The sequence below is a fragment of the Melanerpes formicivorus genome, unplaced genomic scaffold, assembly GCF_026170545.1.
Source record: "Melanerpes formicivorus ecotype bairdi unplaced genomic scaffold, bMelFor1.0.p_v2 SCAF_2, whole genome shotgun sequence".
Classification (NCBI taxonomy): Eukaryota; Metazoa; Chordata; class Aves; order Piciformes; family Picidae; genus Melanerpes; species Melanerpes formicivorus.
The window spans coordinates 33520327-33540184 of NW_027142354.1; the positions used below are offsets into that span (position 1 = coordinate 33520327).

Here is a 19858-nt window from a genome sequence, read left to right on the forward strand (position 1 = left end):
TTAATGGCAGAAGTCATTAAGTAGATGGGCTCTTTGTTGGCTGTACTTCATTGCTATACAGTTCTATTCATCAAGGGAGAGCATCAGTAGCAATGTTATGTAGTATACTACAGGTGAGGGTAAGACGTTAGTGGCTCCATGTGACGCAAGGCAAGTTTCATTTATCAAACTACTCTCCCCATTTAGTTCTCATCTAGGGACTTCTGTTTGTTTTTCTTTCTGGCTTTTTTTGTTTGTCTGCCTCAGATTTGGTGTAATTTTGCTGTTGCAGCCACTGTTCTGAGGGCAGCTGCTGGATGTGTGCAGAGTGCATGATTCCTTAGCTGACCAATTGCACGCCGCAAAAAGCAAAACAATAATACTCCATGTGAGCCAAGAACAACATCCTCACGTTGGCACCCTTTGATTGGAACATGCTGCAGAAGCCACCTCCTGGACATGCTGGCACCTCTCATTGCAAAAGGATTTTAGCTTATATGTGTGGTTGTGTTTAACTGGTTAAGGGATCGATAACAAAGAATATATAAACAGCCACTCTGAGCAATGTTTACATGCTCTCTCTCACACTCTCTTGGGTTAGGGACTTAGGTAGGAACAGCTTTGGTTAGGGCCGCTAGGGACTTCTGCTACTGTTAGTTGGCTGCTTCTTCTGGCAAGGGCTTTGGTGTAGAGATTTTGTGAGGGATATGGTCAGGACTTCAGTTTGCTGCTTCATCTGTTAAAGACTACTTCTGTAAGTGGGACTCTGAGACTCTGTAATGAGATTCTCTGCTCTCCACATTTCTGGAATCTTGTTGCTATATGGCAACAGGTTTCGTGCCTTCATTTGTCACCCAATGGCAGCTTGTATCGGGGAAGGAAAAACAATATTTTGCTTCTGTTATTTAGCTATTTATGTTCAACACCAAAACCACAGGAAAGCATTACAGTCTTGATATCTTGATTCTGAGATCAGATAGACCAGGAGCAATGCTGAGCATACTGTATAAATGTCCTTGCCTACATACCTGCATTTTTTTCCCATGGGAACAGAGGAAGATGCACCTGGAGTCAGATGCCTGCCCAGGAACCAATACTGTGGAGTATAACACAAAGATTATTTGTATCACTTGAAGGCAACCAGTGGGATGTCACTGGAGCCCACTGTAGTGGGAGGCACACAGGGCAGACTTAGCTGATATATCTGTGGATTTTTCCAAGTACCTAAGAACATCTTTGTACCATCATAGTCTGTTTACTGATCCCCAGCTTTTAGGAACAAGTTTTTGTGGACCTAGGACTTCCTTAAATTTGTTTTCCTTCAAGGGTAAGAGTCAGGTTGCAGTGCCTTCTAGAGGATACTGCAAATCACCAAATGATATTCACTACTAGTTGGAAAGCAGCTGAATGTTAGGCATAAGCAATGTGTGAAAAAACCCAAAAATCGAAGTTGGCTCATTGGAGCCTGTGATGCTCTCCTTATAGTATAAGTTTCCCCCAGTTTGTGTCTTGGTAGGTTGCAAGTGGCACATGAACAATGTGGGTACTGGCAAAGGCACAGCTCTATGTAGGACCAGTGGGACACCAGTGCAGCCCACTGCAGTGGAAGGCTCACAAGGAGGACTGTTTAGTCATCATTGGAGATGGAATATTATGCAGTTTTTTGAACTGTTAGATTTGCTTTGTGTGGTCTTCAGTTCTCAACTGAGGCACGTAAATAATTCTCCTTACTTCAGAGGCATGCAGAATCAAGCTCATCATAGAAATCTGTTCCACAGATTTCTGTAAAAACTCAACAAATGCATTTTTACTTAGAGATAATATTAGCATTAGAAATGGATCTCATTAATTCTAAGTGACTAGCTGCTTGGACTCTGTAGTTATTATGCCTCCCTGTACCACTGCTAAAGACAGAAACATGCAGGTAATACTAAATAAGATGCAACATGAAAGAGAAAGTAAGTTTAATACCGTGTTTATGACACCATAAACATTATATCCTGTAGTCATGGGATAAGAAAGGGAAGAACCAGAGGCCAGGTAGTTTAAGTAAAACAAGCCTTTCCAGGGATTTTTAGATGACTCATTTATTCTTATGACCTTTTTTTTTGTTTTCCCCTGGAGTTAAAAAATGAACATAATTGTAAATATGTGTCTTAATGCTGCTAGAAGCCATTGAAAAGCCCTGTAGGGTCTTCAGGTAAAAAGTTTGCTAACGCTGTAAATCATGTCCTTGCTTGGATCCAGGTTTTATCATTTTTTTCAAGTTTCATTTTGTTGGTGGTTGTTCCTAACTAAGGTCACATTTTCATCTCATATGCTTGCAATTATTTCTGAATTCAGTGACATTATAATATATTAAATTTCTCGCTAAAGCATTTAGTTTTAATCCCTGAAGTTTCTGTTGATTGCTTCTTGCAACTTATGGCACTGGAGACTGGTTATACACCCCTTCTGGAGGCTGCATTTGTCCTCCAAATACCCAAATATTTACTAGATATCTCACCTATACTGGCTAATACGATAATTGTAGCTCCTTCTATTTATATAGACTCTCTTTAGCAATGTGGCCCCTTGCTTTCTTGGGGATTCTTTTCCTCCACATGGATTTCCAAATCTTTTTCCTAGTGAGCAGCATGAACCATCCCTTTTATTTACTGACCGTCATTACCAGCTGACGCTCCAAAGCTTTACACATCTTTTTCCACACTTACCTGCATTAAACTGCAATTTGTCATTTCTTCTGGCTTGGCTTTAATAATGTAAAGCCTTCTTATCCAATTGCATCAATACTCATTATTTATGGTGCTGTGCCATACATTATGTGTAGACTGGGGAATCTTCTTTTGTATGTAGTCATGGAGATCATCTTTATAAATAATGGAAAAGCTTACTGTTGTGATTATACATCTTCTATGCTGTACCTGTATATCCTTTGTTTCTCTAGCACTGAAAATACATCTCAAAGATGTGTTTACAGGAGACTCTGTCTACTATCTGCATTATTTCCTTAGAAATTCTATTTTCTTTAGACAAGAAGCCTAGAGAACCTTGTTCATCTGGGAATTCCTGTTTTCCTGAGAATGTATAATGCAAGCCCTCGGTACCGCTCTTTGTCTAATTAGAGATGAGATGACCTTCCTGCTTAAACTTATCAAACCACATCCTGTGCACCTTCTTCACAGCTTCACAAAGTGGGAACCTGGGGCTCTTAGAGGTGATCTAGCAGACATAATTATCAGTGCATGTGCTTGAGATAATTGCCACTGTTTTCTATCAACACCAGTTCTTGCGGCAGCCAAGGCAGTACAGTCATATCTTACTGGAAGGGCATGTTTCATAGAGAAAAATGTAATGAGTGATGCAAAGCTCTCTTCAGCCATTCTGCACTATAGCAGGATATTAGTGTGACCTATGAGGGGGGAAAAAAAAAAAAGTGACTTGCACTGCTGGCTCCCTGCTGCCTTAGGGGCTGATAGTAACCCTGTGTAGGCAGCAAGAGCAGCAGGCTTGTTATCGACACAAGAGGAGAGAATTTCCTTTAGGGAAGCTTGCCTTGCTGGTGCTGCAAATGTGTTAGATGGGTTTGGCTGATCTGTCTATAGGATCTGTAGATATCAAGCTAAGTTGGAATAGAATAGAACATCACATGCTTGGTATGCCAGTACTGCACCATCTGATTTGTATTTTAACGTAAAGAATGGAAAACAGGTTTAAGCTGTTCAACATTCTAGGCTAGGACCTGTTGTAGTTTAACCCTGGAAAGCAGCTCAGCCTTACAGAGTCACTTACTTGCTCTTTTCATTCCACTGGGATGTGTAAGAGAATTCAAAAAGTAAAAGTGAAAATGCATAGATTGAGATAAAGACAATTTACTAGAAAGGACAAAAGCTGCCTGCACAAGCAAAGCAAAATAAGCATTCACTTTCCATCAGCAGGCTGATGTTCAGCCATCTCCAAGGAAGCAGGGCTCTATCACATGTAATGGTTACTTGGGAAGACAAGTGACATTATTCTGAATATCCTCCCTCTTCCTCCTTTCCCCAGCTTTTACTGCTGAGCACAATGTCATATGCCTTGGGTCACTTGGGATAAGCTGTCCCAACAGTGTCCCCTCACAATTTCTTGTGCACTCCCAGCCTACTCATTACTGGAATGGTATAAAGAGCAGAAAAGGCTTTGATGTGTAAGCATAGCAATAACCAAAACTTCCCTGTGTCATCATGAATCCAAATCATAGCACCATAGAAGCTACTATGAAGAATACTGTCCCACCTGACCAGTACAGATTATAGGCTAAATTACACTGAGAACAGGCACTCCATACTCCTGCATTGTGAGTAAGGCTACAGGCATGGTGTTGGACTACTAGACTGCTCTCCCAAGCAGTTCAGGCATGATTTTTAAATTACCATAGGAAGGAGACTGTCTTGGCAGGCTATTGGATATGATGGCCACACCATCGCAGAGGATGACAATTACAGGGAAGGGTGCTGGCCATTTTGCATCAGGGAGCAGTTTTTGTCCTGTTTCATCTGCTAGATAGATGCTTTAGTATTAAGCAGAAAAATGGAAGGAGGGAACCCTTTTGCTCTGAAAGGTCACTAAAGTAAAGCAGAATATCTATTTAATTTTGAAAAGTAAAGAGATACGATGGCAAGGAAATGAGCAGATCTTGAAATTTGTGATTGACAACTGTATTTGTTACTCAGCCCAGAAAAAGAAATCCTCCTTGAGTTAGAATAGCAGAGCAAATTTTTGCAGGAGTGTGTTAGAGGCTTAAGTAAGATATCTACTGACTGTGCCAGTAGGTGCATGCTTACATAGCTGCTGATCCATTATGGGGAAGACAAGATTTTCTAGCCGATCCCATGTTCTCCAGGCTGGGGTTGTTGCAAACTGTTTTGGTTTGTTCAGTTCTTCTGAAAGTGCCACTAGCAGTGATGTTTAAAGATGTTCTCAGAAGGAAGCAAGCCTCAGATTTCATCCCTACACATTAATTTAGGCTGTTGCTGGCTTGGTGGTAGATAACAGGTATGCTTCAGTGGAGCCATGTGAGGATGTGCAGAGAGTGTCAGAAGCTGGGATATTTTTCTCCTGCTTGAGGCAACAAGCAAACTGCCTTAGCTATGCAGGTCTGAAATTCAAACTTCCCTCAAAGAGATCATAAGGAAACAAAGGAAAATGAGGAGTTCATAGTCTGTTTGCTACATGTGGTGAAGCTTGTGGAAAGACAGTTTCTATGCCAGGATGATCTTCCTGTCGTCTTGTTTGGTTGGTTGGTTTCTAAGGAGCAGAAGAAAGTCACAGTGCTCTATTTTAATCTAGCAAATGCTGAAGTAGCAATGTGACAGCTGAATGTCCTGAACAGTATGGACCCTGATGTCCATACTGTTTTCAAACAGTGTCTATGCTCAGCATGCTTGACTGTACCAAACTACAATGACAAAACACAAAGCTACTGTGGATACAAGCAAGATGAGATTGCTGAGCCATGCCCTGAGACCTGAGCATATGCCACACCAGATTTTACCAATTTATTGGTAAAGTTACATCATTGAACTGCAAAAGGGTACAAACCTGATGAGGACAAGCTTTTCTAATAATGCAGAATCATAGGATTGATGTTTGGGAGCAGTACATTAGTTTGAGTACAGTATATTAACACTATGTCCAATTATTTCTGTAAGTGCAGTTTAGTTTAACTGCTGTACCAAATGAAGTTCGTAAGAAGGTGAAGGTCTAGCAACTACACAAGAAAGAAACTGTGGGGGAAATGAACCTACAAGCCCTAACGCTATTGGGTTTTCAATTATTTCCCAAACAGAACGAGAGTGATTGGGTCTGTGTACTTTCTAATTTGTGCTGAAGTGTAGCACTGAAGCCTAAAAGAGTTACTTTAGTTGCAATAGAAAGAGGGGACAATGAAACCTGTTTATGAAGGGTTCCTGACTAGTTTACACTGGCATAATTTACGCAAGGGTTGTATTGTTTTGGTATGTTCCAAAAGACCAGGACACTTCCATGAAAGCAACATCCACTTACACAGTTCTGTTAGTTGTCTCATTTGTACTCAGTCTGCTTATCTTGACCTTGTAGATTTCATGTTAACATATCACAGTATCACTAAGGTTGGACGAGACCTTGAGGATCATCAAGTCCAACCTGTCACCACAGACAGACCATCATGACTAGACCATCGCACCAAGTGCCACATCCAATCTCCTCTTGAACACCTCCAGGGATGGTGACTCCACCACCTCCCTGGGCAGCCCATTCCAATGACGAATGACTCGCTCAGTGAAGAACTTTCTCCTCACTTCAAGGCTAAACTTCCCCTGGTGCAGCTTGAGACTGTGACCCCTTGTTCTGGTGTTGGTTGCCTGGGAGAACAGACCAACCTCTTCCTGGCTACAACCACCCTTCAGGTAGTTGTAGAGGGCAATGAGGTCACCCCTGAGCCTCCTCTTCTTCAGGCTAAACAATCCCAGCTCCCTCAGCCTCTCCTCATAGGGCTTGTGCTCAAGGCCTCTCACCAGCCTTGTTGCCCTTCTCTGGACACGTTCAAGTGTCTCAATGTCCTTCTTAAATTGAGGGGCCCAGAACTGGACACAGTACTCAAGGTGTGGCCTAACCAATGCAGAGTACAGGGGCACAATGACTTCCCTGCTCCTGCTGGCCACACTATTCCTAATGCAGACCAGGATGCCATTGGCCCTCTTGGCCACCTGGGCACACTGCTGGCTCATGTTTAGGCAGCTGTCAATCAGCGCCCCTAGGTCCCTCTCTGTTTGGGAGCTCTCCAGCCACTCTGACCCCAGCCTGTAGCTCTGCATGGGGTTGTTGTGGCCAAAGTGCAGCACCTGGCACTTGGACTTATTGAATGCCATCCCACTGGATTCTGCCCATCTGTCCAGTCGGTCGAGGTCCCTCTGCAGAGCCCTTCAACCTTCTATCTGACCAACATCTGCTCCTAATTTGGTGTCATCTGCAAACTTGCTGATGACTGACTCAATCCCCTCATCCAGATCATCAATGAAGATGTTAAAGAGGATGGGGCCCAGCACTGATCCCTGGGGCACACCACTAGTGACTGGCCCCCAGCTGGATGTGGCACCATTCACCACCGCTCTCTGGGCTCGGCCCTCCAGCCAGTTCCTAACCCAGCACACCATGTTGCGGTCCAAGCCTTGAGCTGACAGCTTAGACAGCAGTTTTCTGTGGGGGACGGTGTCAAAGGCCTTGCTGAAGTCCAGGTAGACCACATCCACAGGCCTCCCCACATCCACCAGATGGGTCACCTGATCATAGAAGGAGATCAGGTTGGTCAGGCAGGACCTGCCCCCTGTAAATCCATGTTGGCTGGACCCACAGTTAATATACAGTTAATTGTCTCATGATGTGTAAGAAAGAACCTTTAAAACGTTTAACAGACTCTCTTCATATTCTCTGAGCACTGCTTTACATCACAGAATCATAGGAATGTTTAGGCTGGAAAAGACCTGTAAGATCATTGAGTCCAATCATCCATCACACAATAGCATGTATGTATGTAAGTATTTGGGATGCCATAGATTTTCATGTGCTGTTGTATTTTGTGGCTAGCTACAGCAAAAATGCATGCCTGCCACCATTATTTACAACTGTAACAGTGAGAAATTACAAGCCCCACTCTTCATTAACCTCCAATATGGCTGTTCCTGCAGCCAATGATTGCCATTACATTGATGGAGTGCTAATACAGCTCAGTAGCCCCACTGGCCTGTCTTGCCTGTGACTGCACTGCAGCTATTGCCTCCTACCACTACCCAGCACACATCCAGCAGAAGCTGCTTGAATGATTGATGAGAAAAGCAGCTCACAGAGGCAAGCACAGTGCCCAAAGCAACAGCTCTCTAGCCTTATCCCTACAGTAATTAGATAAATGAACCCCAAATGAAATCTTACAGGCAAGAGTAGAAGGAAGTGATAATATCTCTGCTGTCAATCTCCAGTTGCTTCTGTTGCCTCATTCCAGCCTCTGTAGTTTTTGTTGGTTGATACAGATTTGACACAGCTTACCTCTCCCACTTTCAGTGCTTGTTTCACTGCTGGTCCTCCAGACGGACCCCTGCGGGCACAGGAGACATGGGAGCATTAATGGTTGTGACTGGATTCTGCATTTTGGGGGTGGTTTTTTTGTCTTTTGGCAGCACTTATGTTCTGCAGAGGTTGCTGAGCCTTTGTCTTTCTCCACAGAACAAAACATCCATGGTAGGTCACAAATTGAGTTTAGCTGGGGAAGTCCTGCGATTCCCCAGTTCTCTCTTCAGGAAAAAGTTGATGTATGTATATGGTTGTACTAGATTAAAAAAAAAAAAACCAAAAAACAAAAAAGAAGGGAAATGAATGTGCTTTAGGCAGTTGAAATTGTAGAAAAGGTCATTAAAAGGTATTTTTACAGTACAGGAGCATAGTGATATTACAGCAAATCCCCTATATTGTCCCTTGATGCTACTGAATTGTACCCATGAAGGAACTGTTCAGTGCCAGTTATGACCATGCAGAGAGAAATGTATTAAAAAATGTGTATATATATTACATTTATATATACATTCAGAAAATGTACATGCTTTAAGAAAAGTGAAAGAAGTATGTAATTTAAATACACAGATGTATAACATAAATGCATATGCAAGGACAGCCAGTTGAAGAATCCTAAACACTACAGGCTTGATTCTGTTTCCATTTGTGGCATTGCACATTGAGAGTAATATTACGGAATTCAGTGACTGCAGAATGTGTTCAAGAATAGAATAAATCCTTGTAAGCAGGAACTGAAATCCAGAGAAATAAATGGGTAACCTGTTGGATTGAATACTTGTCAAACAAAATCCTGTGATCTCACAGGAGAAAACACATTACAAAATGTTTCCAGCATGAGCAGAATTAAGAGGTGAAGTTATCTCCTAGAAAAGATACAATAATGATACAGAACAAGTGACCTTTTCTTTTATTCTCTCTCTCTACTCTTAAGCAAGAGTAATTCTTGCTGAGTTCAGCTGGATTTACATGAGTGTGAAATTGGATCAAAATTAGGCCCAGATTTTTTGGTTTACCAGCAGCACATGTCTCAACAGACTGCTTTCATGTTTTCCTGTAAAAATGGTCAGATGTGCATCTAAGTCTGGGCTCTGCCAAGACCTGATCATTTGGATTCAAATATAAATTTCTGGCAGACAGAATGGTCCTATTAATCACAAGTGCTATCTCCTAAACCCTTCAATTACAAGAGATTAGTGGGAAGCGGTAGCATTGGACTAAAGGTGTAATGACACATAGGAAGTGAAGCAGAAAACCTGAATTCTTCTTTTTAAGGAGAAGTTCAATTTATAGTGTATTTAAATGTAAATTGCAACCATGAAGTGTTAAGAGTTCTTAAACCTCACTGTTCGGTTAGTTTCAAATTAATTGTACTGTATTTCTGCCTTCCCCAGAGCAGCACTGTGATCTTCAGCTTGTCTGCTCCTTAAATTAAACCGAAGTCTTTTAAGTCCATTAAGATCCTTAGCTATTCCCATAGCTGGCTGACTTACATTCACCCAACCTTGCGCTGCCTCCCCTGTGGAATTGACTGCAGGGGCCTGAGCCTCACCCTGCTTCCCCCAGCTAAAAACTGCATGCAGGACTGTGAAATGGCAGAACAGGAAGCTGTGGTCTCCCATCGTTTCTGCTGCTGTAGCTTAGTTGATACACTGTTGTTGTAGCCACTGTTGGGAAATGCTTTGTACAAATCCTTGCATAACAATGTTTAATAATAGAGTGACTGCCTAATGGCAACTGCCAGTCCTCGGAGGCCTGGTAATGATGAAGCGTATCGTTGTGCCTGGCAGAGAAGTAAACTGTGACCCAGCCTGTTGTACAGGTGGGGAATGTAAAACTAATTCGCAATCCTACTGCATCTGAGACACAGCTGTTACCAGGGGTCCTAGCTTTCCACTCAGCCTGGTTCCCAGATCACAAGCCTGCCTGTCTCCTCAGAAAATACAATTAGGTGAAATGTTTTAAAATCAGTTTTGGTCTGCCTAGCTTATTGTATCAGTTATGCATGCAGCTCTGAATCCCAGTAGGTGTTTCTCAGGACAAAGTTTGCCTGTATCTTGCCTGCTTGGGCTTCTGCTATGGCCACATCTGCCATGGGCATGGCACAGCCACACAGTGGACATGTATTTTGCACAGCTAGGAGTTAATTTGCTTCTCAGTTAATGCAATTTAAATCACTAATCTGAAAGAGTTACAGTGGTGTGAAACGGGCCTGGGAGAATGCTGCATGATCTACAGATTCCCAAATGAGTTCAAATGATCTGTTGCTGCTACTTTTATTCAGTGACCATTGCACTCATGTGCCATCTTTATTTTTACTAGCAGGTGGTTTTAGATCAAGGCTGTTACACAGATTTATATGTGGTAATGAATTTGGCCCAGGTACTGCACTGCCCAGGAAAAACATTCTTCTTATGCTTACAGCAAAAAAGAGTAACTTTAGACAGCTACAATGTAGGCACCTACACATCTTAGGTAATCATTTAGGATGACCATGGTGGTGTAGAGAAAGCAGGAATCATTTGTGTAGTGCAACTCACCTTGTTTGGAAGGCATGTGTTCTTGAAGTGCCTATTTACCTATATTGTCTACAAAGGGGCCAAACAACTTACTTTGGAGACAGCTCCTGCAGACTGGTCTAAATGGAAGTGAGAGGAATTACCTATAGTAAACTGTGACAAGGTGCACAGACATCTTCATGCCAGCTGTAAACAAATGAGCTTTGATGTAAGAAGTGGTCCAGCTATCATGATATCCACATGTAATCAGTACAAAACTCCTCTGCCCTAACACACATGAACATGGTCTTTTCCAACCTGAATGACACGATGTAGATGTGACATGTAGGGACACAGTTTAGTGGTGGACTTGGTAATGTTAGTTTAATATTGGACCTGATGGTCTTATGGGTCATTTCTAACCTAATTCTATGAACCACAGGAAATGCAAAAGCTTATGGCAATAACAGTACTTAGAAATGTCTATATTGGAGAGTGTTGAGGAGCCAAGTGGTTACAAAATGTATGCTGTGAGATAGCTCCTGGGACTTCTGAGTTGAACTTGATGGTAGTAAATTTTTTGAATTTCAGTTCAATTAGTCTTTTATTCCAGGGAAAGAGAAACCTGATCTCTCAGCTTCTATCACTCTAGCTGTAGGAAATTAGGAGGATTTGCAGTATTACTTCAGTAAGAAGTGACAGGTATTAATCTGATATATGTGAACAGGTTTAAATCAGGACCTGCTTCTTTCCCTGCTTACTTGACTGGTGTGTCCCTTCTGGGCTGCTGGGAGACCTAGGGCTGGAATAAACACTCAAACCTTGTCCATTTCATGTATTTCACGGTATTTCACAGTATCACTAAGGTTGGAAGAGACCTCGAGGATCATCGAGTCCAACCTGTCACCACAGACCTCATGACTAGACCATGGCACCAAGTACCACGTCCAATCTCCTCTTGAACACCTCCAGGGATGGTGACTCCACCACCTCCCTGGGCAGCCCATTCCAATGACAAATGACTCTCTTGGTGAAGAACTTTCTCCTCACCTCGAGCGCAGCTCACCACTTCCCCTGGTGCAGCTTGAGACTGTGTCCCCTTGTTCTGGTGCTGGTTGCCTGGGAGAAGAGACCAACCCCCTCCTGGCTACAACCACCCTTCAGGTAGTTGTAGAGGGCAAGGAGGTCTCCCCTGAGCCTCCTCTTCTTCAGGCTAAACAATCCCAGCTCCCTCAGCCTCTCCTCATAGGCCTTGTGCTCAAGGCCACTCCCCAGCCTTGTTGCCCTTCTCTGGACACGTTCAAGTATCTCAATGTCCTTCTTAAACTGAGGGGCCCAGAACTGGACACAGTACTCAAGGTGCAGCCTAAGCAATGCAGAGTACAGGGGCTGACAGCTTATACAGCAGTTTGCTGTGGGGGACGGTGTCAAAGGCCATTCTGAAGTCCAAGTTGACTACATCCACAGGCCTCCCCACATCCACCAGACCGGTCACCTGATCATAGAAGGAGATCAGGTTGGTCAGGCAGGACCTGCCCTTCCTAAATCCATGTTGGCTGGACCTGAGCCCTTGGCCATCCTTCAGGTGCGCAGTTATTGCTGCCAGGATAATCTGCTCCATCATTTTCCCTGGCACTGAGGTCAGGCTGACTGGCCTGGAGTTTCCAGGTTCCTCCATCCGACCCTTCTTGTGGATGGGGACTACATTGGCCAGTTTCCAGTCCCCTGGGACCTCACCAGTGAGCCAGGACTGGAGGAAAATGATGGAGAGCGGCTTGGCCAGCTCATCTGCCAGCTCCCTCAGCACTCTAGGATGGGTGTAGGCTGAGCAAGAGTATTGGCTGTCTTTTTCATAAGTAGAAATCAGCTCTATTTAGGGTTGGATTTAGAAGAATAACTTTGGCAAAATATTTCAAGTGGTTTTCTTCAGTTAGTGTCTAGGTTTCACAAGCATCTCAGCTGAGTAGTTGAGTTCACACCTGAACAGTACTTTATCTCTTTCCTCAACTAATTTTGTTAAACAGAAGTTGTGCCTAGATTTGTGACCATTTCACTATCTGATGTCAGCTTGTTTTCCCAGGGTAAAATACCTGGAGTCAAATTACTGCTTTGATGCATAAACCTATAGAGAAGACATCGCAAAGATACTGAATAGTCTCAATCCCTGGTCTTACCCATCTGTATTGAAATGAGTCGTTTCAAAAATTAATTTGCCCAGATTTTACTTCTCAAAGTACCTGTTTAGTTCCATGTGGGATGAGCTTAGGCCAGATGCCGCAAAATGACATCTACATACAGAGTCCCAGTCTCAGTGAGGCTGACAGGAGCTGAGCCTTGACTAATTTGTAGGCCTACAAGGTTCTCCAAGGGTGAATCTGCCATTGCAACAGAAGACGTGTTTCAACCCTGTGCTGAGGTGAGCTTTTGTGGTCACTTGCATGCCAGCAGTGGGGAGGCTTGATACAACTGACCTACAATTAAGAAACATTTAGGTAAAAGTTCTCTCTAGCTGGTGTGAAAGGTGTTCTGATCTAAAATGAAGGGCATGAAACAGTGCATACAAGATGTGGCTAGAGCTGGCAGAGGAATGATGTTTTCTCTCTAAAGTTGCAGAACTCATGTCTGTGGGTGGTGAATCTGGGAGGAGAATAAAAGCCAGACCTGGCTGTTCTCTTTAATATCTATATCAGTGATCTGGATGAGGGGCTAGAATGCATCCCTAGAAAGTTGGCAGGTAACACTAAGTTGGGAGGCAGTGCTGATCTGCTGGATGGTAGAAAGGCTCTACAGAGGGACCTGTACAGACTGGATCGATGGTCTGAGGTCAACTGTATGAGTTCAGTGAGGCCATGTGCTGGGTTCTGCACTTTGGTGACAATCAAGGAAGTGACTGTCCCCCTGTACTCAGCACTGGTAAGACCACACCTTGTGTATTGTGTTAAGATTTCAGGCCCTCACTACAAGAAGGACATTGAGGTGCTAAAGTGGGTCCAGAGGACAGTGAAGCTATTGACATGTCTGGAAAGCAAGCCTTATGAGGAACGTTTGAGGAAACTGAGGTTGTTGAGTCTGGACAAAATGAGGCTGAGGGGCTGATCTTGTCACTCTATACAACTACATAAAAGGAGGTTGTAGTGAGGTGGCTTTTAGTCTCTTCTTCCTAATAGCAAGTAATAGGACAAGAGGAAATGACCTCAAGTTGCACCAGGGGAGGTTTAGTTTGGATATTGGAAGAAACTCCTTCACTGAGAAGGTTCTTAAATGCTGGAATGGGCTCCTAGGGAGGTGGTAGCCCCCGTCACTGGAGGTGTTTAGAAGGTGTATAGGTGTGGTGCTAAGTGACATAGTTTAGCAGGTAGAGTTAGCAGCCTTGGTAGAGCTAGAAAATGGTTGGACTTGATGATCTTAGAGTTTTCTTCTAACCAAAATAATTCTATGATTCTGTCACGAGTTGTCATCAGTTTTACTTACATCTAAATGACTTACCAGCTGGGATAACAAAGCAGTGTCAACTCAGAGGTATTTTTGTCTTGGGAATAATGCCTTATTATGGAGCCATTTAATGAGTTGTGATCTAACATGTTTTAACAAATCTTTTATTGCTTATTGCATTCTGCCATTAAACCAGGGCTTTTTCACAACTCTTTGGTGAGATTTAGAACTGAACACTTAATCTTTCTGCCTTTGGATTAGAATTGGAAAGGTGTAAATTAAGGATCTGGCTTTTATGTCCTTGTATTGATTACACTGCTTCATAGAAACTGCAGCAACTCTGGTAGCTTAGCAGTTTAGACTACCTTTCAACTTTCTTAACTGGACCGCTGGAGTACAGTTAATTTTCAATTTATATTGAGAGTAAGACAAGGTAATGTAATACCTCATCATTGTACTTGAGTAACATCAACACTAAACCACCATAATGTACCTTGTAATTCTAAATACACAAGTTGCTTGTTGCATTAGATTGCCATGAGCCTATAATGACTCCTGTATCTTCACTGGCCTCCACTGAGGCACTGGCTACCGCAAGAAGTGTAATTTGGTAAAGAGTAATTGGGAAATTCATTCAACATACCAGTCTGGAGCATCAAACAGACTAATCAGAAGTGGCTGTCTTTTTGTGTGTTTGCTGACAGGTCAAAGTCATGGTGCGTATTTCTTCCACGCTTGCCAGAGACACGTCTGAATCCAGCTCTTTCTTAAAAGTTGACCCTCGTAAAAAGCAAATCACCCTGTATGATCCATTGGCCTGTGGTGGTCAGAATGCTTTCCCCAAAAGGGGCAACCAGGTTCCACCGAAGATGTTTGCTTTTGATGCAGTTTTCCCCCAAGATGCGTCGCAGGTAGGTAATATATGGTAATATATGGTCAAAACACTTGTCTAAACAATAGCATGCACCAAAGGCAAATTAGCTTCTGCTGCAACAGTAGTACTTTCAATGGACTTTGACCAGGGCTGAATTTGGTTTGCCACTGTCATCAATAACAAAATCAGTTTACTAAATTCTATCTCAATAATTGTGTGCTTTATTCTTTATTGCAAATAATCACATCTAAAATATGTGCAATAAATATGTTAAATGGTGCTTAGCAAGCAAGTTGCCAATACCAACAAGTTACTATATACCATAAAATCTTTTTTTTGTGTACACAGTGACCTGTTCAGAACTGCAGTTCTCTAAAACAGTCCTCTATTAAGAAGTCAGGAATTATTTATACCATGCTCTATTGTACAGTTTACAGTAGGAGGATGGAGATTTTAGTTCACAAGTCTTTATTCACATATACATATTCCAATGTCTTACTTTTATTAGACATCTTTGCTTTGATGTTACCCAAATGTCATGAGAAGAGTAAAGTAACATTGCAAAGTATAATTAGAAAATAGTCCTGTAAGACTGTTTGTGTACTCATAAACTAAATAGAAGTAGAGGACAGAGCCAGCTAAGGCACTGTTGTATGATGGTATCATTAGGTCAGTCTCTGACCTGGTTCTAGTCCAGGCAGCTATCGCCTCCCAGAATGCACCCCCTTGATGCAGTTCAAGAGCTAGCCTGTGAACAGTCCATTTCTTAGCCCATTTTATTTACTGATCCAAAGACAGTCTAGAAATAACCATAAAATAGGTGAATGTACATGATTCATTATCAGATGTTAAATCCTTCATGTAAAAGCCTAAACTGCAACTTCTGATTTAGTTTCACCCACTGCTGATAGGAGCTTGCTGCAGAAGCACTGTAGATCATTCAGCTTTCTTGAACCTTAAATTAAAAAATACCCTGGGTAAATTCGAGTGTTGTACTACTTAAATTACGGATACAGTCTTCAAGATGGAACCTACTGCTACAAAAAGCTAAAATGACTCATAATAATGTGAAGAAAAATTAAGGAATGTCACCCAGTTGATACCAAGGAGGCTGTTTCCCTTACATCCTTACCCATCTCCTAGTGGAACTGAACTTGGTGTGTAACTGGGCAAGTAGAGCCTGTAAAAATTCCTCACTGTGTGACTGATTTTGAATTAAAAATATATTTTTGCATTCTCTGAACAGGTAATTCTAACCAACCACATCCCCTTACAGTATCTTTATTACGTTTAACACCACAAAGGATGTTGAGGCTTCTGCAAATGAAACTTAACACAGAGCACAAGTCTTGCTCTTGTGCTTCCATAGGTAATGTTATTCCTAGTAACAGCATTGGTGTTTCACAGAAAAGAGACAAGCAGGATTAGACACTTAACTACTTCTGTATACTGTTTTGAGCACTGATAAATGTACAACCATTTCCCAGTAGAAATACTCTGTTGATTTTCCTTATTATTGGTAATGGGTTTATTTTCTGCTTTTTCTCTTCCTTTTTTTTTTTTTTTTTTTTTTTTGTTTGTTTTCCCCATGCCCTTGACAGGCTGAAGTATGTGCTGGGACTGTGGCTGAGGTGATCCAGTCTGTGGTCAATGGGGCAGATGGCTGTGTGTTCTGCTTTGGCCATGCCAAACTTGGTTGGTATTGTCAAATTTCCCTACTCAAGCAGCAAAGTGAAAATTTTTGACCCAAGGTTGATGGTACATTAGATTAGGGCAAACAAACTGCCATTTTTCTGTGCATAATAATTGTGCTTTAAAGTGCTACACTGTGCATGACCTTGTACTGCACCTTCACCTGTCATTTACACAGGTATTCACTTTACATATTGTCTGAATGTTGGATAGCATGCTCTTTGAAACAAAACTTATCTTTGAGTTGCTTCGTTCTGTCCCCTGAGTACTATAGCAATTTTTGTGCTGTCTTTAATTGTTAATGAATGATCCAACAATGAATTGTTAATGAATGATCCATCAGTAGTCTCCAATTTTACAGAAGAGCATGGTATTGCAGACTGTTGGCCAAAATACTGCTTTTATCAAGCTGTATAAGGGCTGTGAGTATCCACTCAAGTACTCGATGTTTGTGATGGCGCTATTCAAGAGCTGTGACTGGGCACTCAAATAGTTTGATTTATATTCTGTTTCCTAATTAGATAGTTCACTTATTATAACCTCTTCCTCTTCTGTCTCAAACAAATCCTATTCTAATGATTAACAGAATGTTATCAGTGGATCAGAGCTCGCTCTTTGCAAATGCATCAACAATAATTCAGGCATACATAGAAAGACACTGAACATTAACACTCTACTTTTGAAATTACTGGATTTCAAGAGTAATCATACATTTTGCTAGTGATTATCTAATAGTATTTTGAAAATACTACCTTTTTAAGGAAGAGGGCCATATTTGATGTGCGCAGTGATCTCCATTCTTTACTGTCTCCAACATGGACATATACAGGAAACTTAGAAGGGTAATTCCGGTCATAAAGAACATCAAGCTGTCTCAGGCCATGATTATCTCACATTAAAGGCAACCAAAGCTATAGAGTACTTAATGCTGCAATTCCACCAGCTCTGGCACAATGAAGAGTGCAGGGCCACTGGTCAGGTAATCACAAAGTCCTTCTGGACCAGACAGAAGTGACACTAGGATAAGCATTTGGATATTAAATCCTGTGTGACCTGTCAAAACAGGAGATTGCAAATGAGATGGAAAAGCAAACCACCAGATAATGGTGTCTCGCAAGTGCAAGAAGTCCTCTAAAGAGGTTGGCTTAGCTAGGACTTATGCTGAAGCACGAGTTTAGTCTCTGCAGTTACTTTGCTAACTGTGTTGCCACCGTTCCCCCTACGGTGAACATACACAGACCTGGCCACAGACACATGCAGAGAAATATATTGTTCACTGATCTTTGTCCACAGATTCAATGTAAGAAATGATACAAGGTAAAGAAGCCACAAAATCTTTTATCATTTGGCTTATAAATTTAGGTGCTTAAAAAAAAAAAAAAAAAAAAAGATGTCAAAGAGAATTTTATGTAGTGATACCTAAAGCTATATAAGCTCTGTTTCTGTTCTTAATCAGCAGACACAAGACAGAGGTATAGTTTCTGAGTCAAATAATAGCAAACCAGGGAAAGGTTTTGACTCAGATAAAATATTTTTTCTTGTTGGCTCACTTCTCTTTCTGGATGAAGTTACATCTGTATGATCCTGGGACCAAGTTTGTGTCAATCCCAACCCCAGCATATAAAGTGTAACAGAGTGCTTTGAATTTAAACAATATTCAAATAGCAGCACAATCACAGTATCTAAAGCAAGGATATTTAGACCATGGCACTTCTCTTCTGCTCATTTCCCCTCCATTATTCACTCACATCAGAGACTGCAGTGTTGCATGGCAGGGACCTGCAGCACCCTCCTTGGGGAATAGGAGATGTCAGGGGAATGCATGAGGTAATGATTTTTGAAAGCAGTTCAAGATTTCATCTGTTGGATTTAAATGCTCTCCATTTTCCACATATTATTTGTCTTCCTGCCTGTCCCTTGCTGACTGTTGTTTTCATGAGGTGTGTGGGTTAATCTCTGTTGGCAGAAGGCTGTGGAGGTCCTGGGAGTGATGTTCTCTTTTTTCCATCACACCATTCCTGACAGGAAAGTCATACACCATGATCGGGAAGGATGATTCCATGCAAAATCTTGGCATAATCCCGTGTGCCATCTCCTGGCTCTTCAAATTGATTAACGAACGCAAAGAGAAGACAGGAGCCCGCTTCTCAGTCCGAATTTCTGCAGTGGAAGTATGGGGGAAAGAAGAAAATCTGAGAGACCTGTTGTCAGAAGTGGCTACAGGAAGCCTGCAAGATGGCCAGTCCCCAGGTGTCTACCTTTGTGAAGATCCCATTTGTGGCATGCAGGTGAATCTGAGGTTCATTTTAAACTGAAACAAGCAATGTGACTTTTTTTTTTGTTGTTAAGCTATTGAGATGGTTCAAATTCAAGAACCTACCCAGAGCATAAAGTGTTTACTTCAAAACAAGCAAGAACTTTATGACCTGCAGCTGCAGGGCCATCTGCTCTCCTGGCCTAAATATTTGTACCACTGATGTTGAGCAGGGGTTTGTGTTTGCAATAAAATATGAAAATGTTCAGTACAAACAAAAATCCACCTCATTCTTAAAAGAAGGAAAGTGTGAGTGGTTTGTTTTTGTTTTTTTTTTTTGCAAAATAGCAAGATGAAATATTTACAGTACTGCACAAATAGCTGGAGGCCATTAATACGGCTGTTTATCTCTTTATAAACTACATTATTTATAGCACTCGCATTAACAATCATGTAGGAAGAATTAATTGCTACTTATTAATTGCTGCCAAGAAATAAATGCCTGAGCTGGGCAAGCCAAGAATGAGTCAAACTGTTCTCAGGTTTGGAGATTTAGCAGGAATGAGGAAATGGCTCATGCAAGTTCGCTGTAACTTTTTAATTACCCCCTTGATTTGTGGGGGTAAGCACCTGTTCTTTCATTTTGCTCTCTGTGGGTGTTAAAACTGTGATTATTGTATGAGGAAATAAAGAGGGAGCAACCCAGCATGATGGTGCTTGAATACATTATTTTAAACTTAAATGCAAAGGCTGTTGCCATCAAGAACGTACACCGAACTGCCTATCCAATGATGGGGAACAGAGGGAGGAGAGAAGGGTCATTTACCCCATTTCTAGCTCCAGGCATCTAGAAATCATGATTTGCATCCACAAAAGTCATGAACTGTGAGATTTTTAAAAAGCAAAGATGTTTTGTGGTTTATCTCTTTGCATTTTAATCCCTTTAGACATACTTAGGTCACAATTAGAGTTCTCATTTTCACTTGACTCCTGGCTATAGTGCTTTATGATACATGGCATCAAAAGAGATCTCACTCTCTCTGTTAT

At 41.9% G+C, this 19858-nt stretch overlaps 1 protein-coding gene across 1 annotated transcript in view; it reads left to right on the top strand.

Moving 5' to 3' along the window:
• The window catches only part of KIF26B (kinesin family member 26B), a 329942-nt gene that overhangs the window by 243942 nt on the left and 66142 nt on the right, over positions 1 to 19858 (top strand). Inside the window, exons 6-8 of the mRNA XM_068155679.1 lie at positions 14696 to 14902; positions 16467 to 16560; positions 18583 to 18845. Of these exons, the coding sequence (XP_068011780.1) occupies positions 14696 to 14902; positions 16467 to 16560; positions 18583 to 18845 (564 nt within the window). The remainder of the gene's footprint in view (positions 1 to 14695; positions 14903 to 16466; positions 16561 to 18582; positions 18846 to 19858) is intronic.